The sequence below is a fragment of the Anguilla anguilla genome, chromosome 6 (genome assembly GCF_013347855.1).
Source record: "Anguilla anguilla isolate fAngAng1 chromosome 6, fAngAng1.pri, whole genome shotgun sequence".
In the NCBI taxonomy this organism is placed as follows: domain Eukaryota; kingdom Metazoa; phylum Chordata; class Actinopteri; order Anguilliformes; family Anguillidae; genus Anguilla; species Anguilla anguilla.
The window spans coordinates 58,788,353-58,798,352 of NC_049206.1; the positions used below are offsets into that span (position 1 = coordinate 58,788,353).

The window sequence follows — 10,000 nt, forward strand, 5'->3', positions numbered from 1 at the left end:
AGCGGATTGGGCGGCGGGGGTGCGGGCTTCGCACGCGAGCGCGAGCGGAGTTTAGACAGCCGCGGCCGACCGAATGCTCCGCGTCGGGGAAGGATGACCTCATTCGCCAAACACGCCGAGATTGCCGCTCGGCAGGACAATGGTGAATATGGATGAATATGTGGAAGCAGCGCGGGAGTATTAATACCGTAACTATAGCCACCAAAGAGAGCTTCGGTGAATGAGTTTAACACAATGCCACCGCACCCCACCCCTCCCTACATGAATTTAACACAATGCCACCCCCCCCCCCCCCTCCTGAAGCAGAGCGGGACAGGGTTGCTGTTTGGGGTGGGTGATTGTGCAGAGGGGCATTGTGGGATATCCCCCCCAGGCTAACGTCACCGTGCTTTGTGTTGCAGTGAGCTGCTGCAGGACCTGGAGAGGTGCAACGCGGACCCCGTGGCCATAGCCGAGTGCTTCGTGGCCAAGGTGAGCTGGCCTGTCTGGACCTGCACCTGTCAATCAACAGCTTTCCCCACTGAGAACCTCCCAGGAACTCTAAACACACACAGATGCACGCACACTCATGCACGCACGCACATGCACACACACTCACACGCACGCATATACGGACACACACATACTCACACACACATACACGCACATGTACTCACACACACAGTCACACACACTCACGCACGCATGCACGCACATGCACACACACTTACACACACGCACACATCGCCCACAGAAACCCTCCTCCAGACTAATGAGTGCTTTCAGGGGACCGTAGGACTGTAGGTGTGTGAGAGGGGTGTAGGACTGTGGGTGTGTGAGAGGGGTGTAGGACTGTGGGTGTGTGAGGGGGGTGTAGGACTGTGGGTGTGTGAGGGGGGTGTAGGACTGTGGGTGTGTGAGGGGGGGTGTAGGACTGTGGGTGTGTGAGGGGGGGTGTAGGACTGTGGGTGTGTGAGGGGGGGGTAGGACTGTGGGTGTGTGAGGGAGGTGTAGGACTGTGGGTGTGTGAGGGGGGTGTAGGACTGTGGGTGTGTGAGGGGGGTGTAGGACTGTGGGTGTGTGAGGGGGGTGTAGGACTGTGGGTGTGTGAGGGGGGTGTAGGACTGTGGGTGTGTGAGAGGGGTGTAGGACTGTGGGTTTGTGAGGGGGGTGTAGGACTGTGGGTGTGTGAGGGGGGTGTAGGACTGTGGGTGTGTGAGGGGGGTGTAGGACTGTGGGTGTGTGAGGGGGGTGTAGGACTGTGGGTGTGTGAGGGGGGGGTAGGACTGTGGGTGTGTGAGGGGGGGGTAGGACTGTGGGTGTGTGAGGGGGGTGTAGGACTGTGGGTGTGTGAGGGGAGTTAAACACACGGGCCACAGTTGTTATTTGGCGTTTTGTTGTTGTGGCTACGGGCTCCACACACGGGGTGTTTATCTGCCACCGTTTGAGTCAAGGAACAGAATGGCTCTCTCTGTCTCTATCTCCGTCTCTGTCTGTTTCCTCCCCCTCTCTCTTTCTGTTTCCACCCTCTCTCTGTTCAAGTCTCTCCCCTCATTCTCTCTCTCTCTCTCTGTCTCTATCTCCCACTCTGTCTATCTCTCCCTCTTTCTGTCTCCCTATCTGACATTTCAGTCTCTCCCCTCATTCATTCTCTCTCTCTCTCTCTCTGTCTCTATCTCCCTCTCTCTCCCTTCCTCTCTGTCTCTCCCCTTGTTCTGTCTCTCTCTCTCCTACATGGGTGGGCACTGTGGGTCGTCTGCAGTGTCTCCTCTCAGGTCAGGGCCTGCAGACGTTTTTACGGCCTGTTTTTGGCTGGGGGGTGGGGGTGGGGGGGGGACGCGGCTCTCCGGTGCTAACGGGGGGAGGGGCAGGGGGGAGAACGGGGGGGGGAATGAGAAGACTGCGCAGAAAAGCATAATTACCGTTTTCACAAAGTGCGGTAATAGCAGAGCTGCCTCCAAAAAACCGTCCTCCCCAGAACGGGGGGGCAGGATTCGGCAAAAAATGTTCCTTTCGCGGTGAAACTTTCTCCCCCGCGCCTCGTCACACCGGTGTGGGCCGGTCCGCTGTTTTCCCGGAAACCGACGAGCCTCGTTAAAATGTTTCCAGAGAAGAGCTTTCAGCTTCTTCTGATTTTCCCCCAAAGCTGTCTGTTAAATATTTTGTGTTATTGTGCAATAAACGATAAGTCGTCTCACGCACAGCCAATAATTTAATAAGTTTAACAAGGGCCTCCGTTTCCTGCAGATTCCATTAATCACACATTTTAACAGATAACTTCCTCCTGGTCCACTGCAGGGATCTGGTTTTGGGCAGAGGTCGAAAGAAGTGATAAAATATGTTCGTGAGCAGTATTTTTTTAAATATGTAATATGTAAACAAATCGGGAGTACAAATGCCATATTGAGCAAGAAAAAAATGGCAAAGCAATAACTGAATTATTCAGTTGAATAATGAAAAATTTAGCAGTTCAGAAGGCCCCGTTTCACTGGCTACTGTGTTCAATTATTTTTAAGTCTCAGAAGTTCCGTTTAAAGGAGTTTGAGAGGAGGGGGTTGTGGGTAATGCCAAGGGGCCAGACTTTTTGACACGCAATCGCGTGGAGAGGTCGTGAACTTGTTCTGATTGGTGGACAGAAGCCTGTTGTTCTAGTACGGGGCCGTTGCTGGAGAGGCTCATTTCAAAGTTCGTAGATCCTTCAGCGAGTTCCCGTTCCTATAGTGCCGCTGTTGTTGTGGATGGCAGAGACTGATTAAGACCGCAAACACTATCAGTTCGTCAACTCGACTTCATTTATCTCTGGAGAACACGAACAGGGCATTGTAGCCGCGCTGTAGTGGAGGTGTTTGATTTCATGTTGCTGCCCGGTCCCCATCAAACACGGACACTTCTCGCCAGCAGATTACCTGGGAATGCAGTGAGGTCTGCGGTATCTGCAGAAGCGCTTTCCGTATATGGGAAGCTCAAATTAAAAAAAGGCGAGCTCTTCAAACGGCTGCAAACAGGGCCATAAATCTTGAAAACGCGTCTGCAAACTAAAAGATAATTGGATTTTTGTCCTCTGCCATGTTTTATCTCGAGGCTAAAATGTGTCGAGTAAGCACTGGTATTTTTTTTCGGAGCGTGCACACGTTCGGGGGCTGCAGTCCACAAGGTGGATTAAATATATGACGCAGTAACTGTATTATCAGTACAAATCTAGCGTTATCGCAGTCATAAATCCTACACTCCTAAAACCCTAAAAGCCCCTCTGTTCGTTGCAAAGGGGATCAGCCAGAGGTCTGTTAGCGGGACTGACTCTTTCTTTTCCACACTTTGCAGCATTGCCGTTATTATGTTAATTCTCGCCAGTCCTCCAGCTGTTCATTGCTTTAAACCCCGTCGCCGTGGATAGCTGTTAGATCATCAGGCCAGTCAATACAACTTGTTGGGCAGGCTCGTAAAAACACCTCCCGAGCGTTCGCTCCGTGGCAACCGCTCCATGGCAACATCTGGTCTCGCTTTTTGGCCGGAGACGGAGTGGTCTTCAATTTACAGCGTTCCCACGGAGGAACCACCAGGACGGAGCCGCTAGCCCCAGACGCTGTTAGCCGCGCTTCGCATGTTCCAACCGGCAGCGCCATGCCCCCGTTTGCGTGTCTCCACTCTCCTCTTTCTCCTCTAATGTTCAACATGATTACAAGCTGTTCCTCCCTGAGAAAAAAAATGCAGTCTAAGTGAACGTTAGACGCCTGGGTGTTTCCCGAAATGTTGTATTTATTTTTTTAAAGCGGAATGGACTTTACGTAATGCCGCTGGATATCCCTGGCCTCTGAACCTTGGTCGTTAAGAAAGAAAAGGAGGTTTTTTTGTGGTTGTTTTTATCGAGTTGAGGAGAAAGTTGTACTAGAGCTGATTCCGCCCCCTCTCTCGCTCTCTCTGGACCCGTAGACAAGTGCCTTTTTATGTTCTGGCGTGAGCAACAGCTGCAGATGAAGTAAAAGCAAAGCGGGTTAGCCAAATTAAGGAATGTGTCCGTGTTTTTGTAGGACGCCGCCGGTCAGTCTCCGCAGTTGTGTGGTTCCCCTACGCCCGTGTCTTAACCCCAATGTTGTACTTTTGAACAAAAAAAGTCAATAAATAAATGCAGTTCATGAAGCTGGCCATGTGAACCCTGAGCCGGTGGGTGAAGTGTGTGTATTTACAAGACCAGGAAAGAAAGCCTCTGTGTGTATGTGTTGGCGTTACCCGCAGTTCTGTGGCATTATCAGACATAACAAGGTTGCCAAACATGAGCGAGTTGCTTTATGAACAACTTTTGAATCAAAACTTGCGTAAAAAAATTCAAACAGCCAACAGTTCTGCTACGATTTCAGAACTTGCATACGTGGAATGGGTGCAGGTCTCAATTTTAAAACCTAAAACTGTACCCCTAATTATTCTCCTCCGCGTTTTGATGCCGCTAGGAAGCGAAGACAGGACTAATTTGTAAGCAGGGCGGCGGTTGTTCTTGTTTGGAATGCTCTGGGTAATCGCCCGCCCGCTTGTTTCAGAATCCCGATATTACGCGACTAAGCCGATGATTGCACCCGGCTGTGTCTCCTGCGTTTGTTCGGCCCCACCCCCCTCGCTGCACGGACAAACTCAGGTGTCAGCGTATCCCAGGTGTCAACGTCAACGGGTGGGTGGGTGGGGTTGGGGGGGGATCTTCTTTAGGAACATTCCATCCTTTTTTTAAAAAAATTTGGCTTTTCATCCTCCTCGGGTCTCCTTGGAGTGTAATGATTATCGTGCCGGGTTTTAACTCTGGTTGCTGGTTCGATTCCCATGTGTACCCACTAGTATTGTACCCTTGAGCAAAAGGCATTTGACCTGAAATGCTTCAGTAAAATATCCCAGCTTTATAAACAGGCTATTTAAAAAACGCTGTCTGCAGGATTTTCGCTCTGTTTAAGAGCCCCTGCTGAACGCCGAAGTGTTGGTAAATGTCTTGAGACGAGACGGGACGGGATGTTGAGAATGCAGGGGCGCTAATTTTGGGCCTTGGCACTGCCGTGTCCCGTCTTGCTCTACTTGGCCTAAATCCGGTGACCGGCCCCTAACCTGACCTTCTAGAGTTGCAGAGTTATTGAGTTATGAGCAGCAGGGGGGGGGCCAGAAGTGGTTTTGGTCCAAGTCTGCCCCTCGCCTCGTCCTCATGACCCCACCCCCCCATCCCCAACTTCCTCTCGCCCCTCCAACCTGTTTCCCCAAACCTCCAGAGGAAAGGTCAAAAGGTCACAGCTTTACCCAAATTCAGTTTCCTTTTCAGAACATCTCCTTAGTGTGTGACCTCTACAAAGTAAATCAGAGGTTGCAGGTTTCATTCCCAGCTGGGGCACTTCCGTTGTACCGTTGCACGAGGTACTCTTCCTGAGTTGCCTTTGTGCAAGTTGTTTTGGTGTGTTTTGGACGGAGTTGTGAGATTATATTAACTTTTTTTGTCTGTTCTTTTTTCCCCTCAGAGTGAAGATTTCCACATTTACACTCAGTACTGCACCAATTACCCCAGGTAAGCAATCTAAACCCTGCAAACAGCCACCCTGTCTATGAAGGAGGGTTTGTTTGCTCTCACTGAAATCCATGACAATGACTTTAGCTGTTGCAGCTGAGAGTCTGAGCTGTTTGAACTGGGCAGTTAGATTAACTTTGATCTGTTTTTTATGGGCTGGTGCTCCTTTTGAATCTTTAGTGTGATTCATAGCAACTCCCACTCACAGACTGGGAAATGTCAGTACACCGGGGGAGTGAGCAGCACAGGTGATACGTCTGAATAGGTTTCCGCTGAGTCAGAAATCCATTAGCATTTCTACCAGACGAACGAGCAGCGTAGCGTTAGCTTTGCTACGCTAACCAGACAAATGTCAGTGGTGTAGCAGTTCAGTGGTCGCTCTGCAACCAGACCAGTGTGAGTAGCATAGCAGGGTAGCATTAGCTTTGCTACCAGACTGAGTGTGACTAGCATAGCAGTGTAGCATTAGCTTTGCTACCAGACCAGTCCGAGTAGCGTAGCAGTGCATCGATTGCTTTGCTACCAGACAAATATGAGTAGCGTAGCAGTGTAGCGTTAGCTGTGCAACCAGTCGCATACGAGCAGTGTAACGGAGTGGCGGCGTAGCATTAGCTTTGTTGTCGAAACACGAGAGTTTAGCGCTAAGAGGAGGAGCCGTGCTGTCTAGCTGTCGGTTAAACATCCTCGGGGCCTTTTTCGTTTCAACGGCGTTTAGCCGGAGAGCTGGAGTCCGCCTGGTGACAGACGAGCATTATCTCCCCCCTCCCGCCCCGTCCCGTGTGCGTAATGTTTTATTTTGGCTACGCACCAGCGCCGTCTCTCCCCCCCCCCCCCCCCCCCCCGAGGCTGCCGCTCTCTCTGCTGCGGTTCATGTGAGGGGTTTCGGGACGATACGTTAGCGTGTAGCGCGTTGCGTAGCGTGCCAGCGAGCAGAGCGACAGAGCCCCTCTGTCACTGTTCCTCAGGAGTTCTGTTTTTCCCGCCCAAAACTCTGTGAGGCCACGATCCACTTAATGACAAAGTAATTTACTGTACCTATTCAAATAGTAACTGAGCATATGATTAAATATGGAATTGAGCACACACGCACACACGCAAAAACACCAACAAACTACGCTCAGCCACACAATTTGGACACACCCCACCTACGCAGACAGAAATGCGTGTGTCCACGCAGACATTCACAGACATACAAACACAGACACACCCCATTCTTTTCTCTCTCTCTCTGTCCCTCTGTCTCTCTCTCTCACACACACATACACACAAACTCACTCACCTCACTGTCATACACAGATGCCCCCTCTCCCTCTATGCACACACACACACTTACACACTCTCTCCCTTCACACACACGCACACACACACACACACACTCACACACACATTAGGCCACAGATCTGGGAGTTGGGACCAGCGAATAACCCATGAAATCTCAGCCACAGAGAGGGAGCCCTCAGTGGGCCCGGTCGAGTTACCGCGGAAACAATGCCTGCCCTGTGTGCCCCTGGGACGGCGGCGGCGGCAGCGGCGGCTGGAATTTGGAAGGGGCGGCCGCTGTACCGCGTGAGTCATTCTGTGGGGGAGAAACCCGCCGCTGTGCCCCCACCCCCCCCCCCCAAGCGGGTCAGAGAGAGCATTTTCATTTTTACGAGCGAGACCGTATTATCAACAAAAAACCCAGCGCGCTGATAGGCCTCGTGCTGCTTGTCAGTCAACATGACGGACAGGGGTCACTGACAATGAAGACTGGCATCCCAGGCTGGCCTGGGTCAAGGGGGCGGAGTTTACTGGGCGGCTGGCCTGTAAGTCAGGGGTGTCGTACGGTCAGGGGGCGGGGTTTGGCGGTAGGCGGGATCATGTCAGGTGTGGAGGGGATGGGAGTGTTGGGGTAAGTGGGCGGGGCTTAGGGACTCTCTCCTCTCGTCCCATAGGTCCGTGGCGGTCCTGACGGAGTGCATGCGGAACAAGGCGCTGGCCAAGTTTTTCCGGGAGCGGCAGGAGTCGCTGCAGCACTCCCTCCCGCTGGGGTCCTACCTGCTGAAGCCTGTGCAGCGCATCCTCAAGTACCACCTGCTACTCCACGTCAGTGTCCCGCGCAGCACAGACCGGCTACTGACACACACCTGACCTCTTACACACACACCTGCTACTGCACGTCAGTGTCCCGCGCAGCACAGACCAGCTACTGACACACACCTGACCTCTTACACACACACCTGCTACTGCACGTCAGTGTCCCGCGCAGCACAGACTGGCTACTGACACACACCTCACCTCTTACACACACACCTGCTACTGCACGTCAGTGTCCCGTGCAGCACAGACCGGCTACTGACACACACCTCACCTCTTACACACACACCTGCTACTGCACGTCAGTGTCCCGCGCAGCACAGACCGGCTACTGACACACAACTTACCTCTTACACACACACCTGCTACTGCACGTCAGTGTCCCACGCAGCACAGACCGGCTACTGACACACACCTCACCTCTTACACACACACCTGCTACTGCACGTCAGTGTCCCACGCAGCACAGACCGGCTACTGACACACACCTCACCTCTTACACACACACACACCTGTTCTACTATCAGCCATTTTGTGTGAAGGGGCGTTGCTAACGGCGACCTCTGCCCGCAGGAGATAGCCAATCACCTGGAGAAGGGCACGGAGACGTACGACGTGGTGCTGGAGGCCATCGACACCATGCAGCGCGTGGCCTGGCAGATCAACGACATGAAGAGGAAGCACGAACACGCCGTGCGGCTGCAGGTACGAGAGCGTCATCGCCCGCGAACAAACCCCAGGACGCAACGCACGCCGTTTCTGCTGTGAAGGGCGTCTTCCGTCCAATTAGAGCGAGTTTTATGGGGCTCCGTCTCTTTTTGCACTCTATGCTACTATTCGATCGATATTCGAATAAGCAACATTACAGTTGGGCCCCATCTAGTGGTTCTGCACGGTAACGAACACAAAATTTACCCATTTTTAAAAGGCCTTCCTCTGTTGAGTCTTGTTTGATCCATTTGGAGTTTTTTGCTGTGTATTATTTTATGTTGTAACTGTGTGAGAAATCAGATAACCGTGCAACTGGCCGTAAGCCTTGTGAATTCAGAGACTGATGCTCTGTCTCTTCCCTGGTTCGCTCTCAGGAGATCCAGAGTCAGCTGACCAACTGGAAGGGGCCGGACCTGATCAGCTACGGAGAGCTGGTTCTGGAGGGAACCTTCCGGATCCAGCGAGCCAAGAACGAACGCACGCTGTTCCTGTTCGACAGGCTGCTGCTGGTCACTAAGAAGAGAGAGGAGACTTACACGTACAAGGCTCATATCCTGGTGAGTCCACTTCATAAACAACAATAATAGTAATAATAATAATAACAAAAACATACATGCTATTTATAGAGCTTCATCAGTGCCTAAGGAGACTATTTAAATCGGATATTATATATATATATATATATATATATATATAACTTTTCTGCCAGGTGTCTGTTCAGATCTACTTACAAGGCTGTCATGGCTTGATTTATATAGTCTGTAGTAAGAATAAGGGTGAGGAGAGAGAGAGGGAGGGAGGGAGAGAGAGGGAGAGAGAGAGAATGAACGAGAGAACGTGTGAACTGGTGGAGAGCTGTGGTTGGGAAACCTGGTTCAAGTTGTGTGCAACAGTGCTATAGGGCGCTCTTGGCCTCTCCAAACACCAGGTAGCAATTAAAGGGAGAAATTAGTGTCACTTTGCGCAATTAGGTGTCATTAAAGGGTCCAGACGGGGTTGTGAAACAGTGACCTGTAGAGGGCAAGTCCAGGCCGCCCTGTCTGCTGGATTTTTGAGATGTGGAAAGCGCTCTTTCTCTCTCACGTGCACGCTGTCCGATGTGTTCACTCTGCCATTTTGTCCCTGCAGTGCTGTAACCTGATGCTGGTGGAGCTCATACCAAAAGAGCCGCTGAGCTTCAGCGTCTTCCATTACAAGAACCCCAAACTGCAGCACACCGTGCAGGTAACCCACAGCATTCATAACCCACAGTGTTAATAACCTGCACCACTCATAACCTACAGCGCTCATAACCCACAGCGCTCATAACCAACGGTGTTAATAACCTGCACCACTCATAACCCACAGCGCTCATAACCAGCAGTGCTCATAGCCAACGTTGTTAATAACCTGCACCACTCATAACCTACAGCGTCTATGACCCACAGCGCTCATAACCAACGGTGTTAATAACCTGCACCACTCATAACCCACAGCGCTCATAACCCACAGTCACTCAGACAGACAGCAGAGCACACAGGTGATGTCGTAAACTCCGTTTCACCTTCCGCTAGGGGAGGTCGGGAAACGAGAGGAGTCTGAGTCTGAGTCTGAGTCTGAGTCTGAGTCTGAGTCTGAGTCTGAGTCTGAGACAGAGACAGAGACAGAGACAGAGACAGAGACAGAGACAGAGACAGAGACAGAGACAGAGACAGAGACAGAGAC

At 51.7% G+C, this 10,000-nt stretch overlaps 1 protein-coding gene across 1 annotated transcript in view; it reads left to right on the forward strand.

Moving 5' to 3' along the window:
* LOC118230380 (pleckstrin homology domain-containing family G member 1) overlaps positions 1-10,000 on the forward strand; it is a 37,043-nt gene that overhangs the window by 16,202 nt on the left and 10,841 nt on the right. Inside the window, 6 exon segments of the mRNA XM_035423353.1 lie at positions 402-471; positions 5,463-5,509; positions 7,444-7,594; positions 8,159-8,290; positions 8,671-8,853; positions 9,425-9,520. Of these exon segments, the coding sequence (XP_035279244.1) occupies positions 402-471; positions 5,463-5,509; positions 7,444-7,594; positions 8,159-8,290; positions 8,671-8,853; positions 9,425-9,520 (679 nt within the window).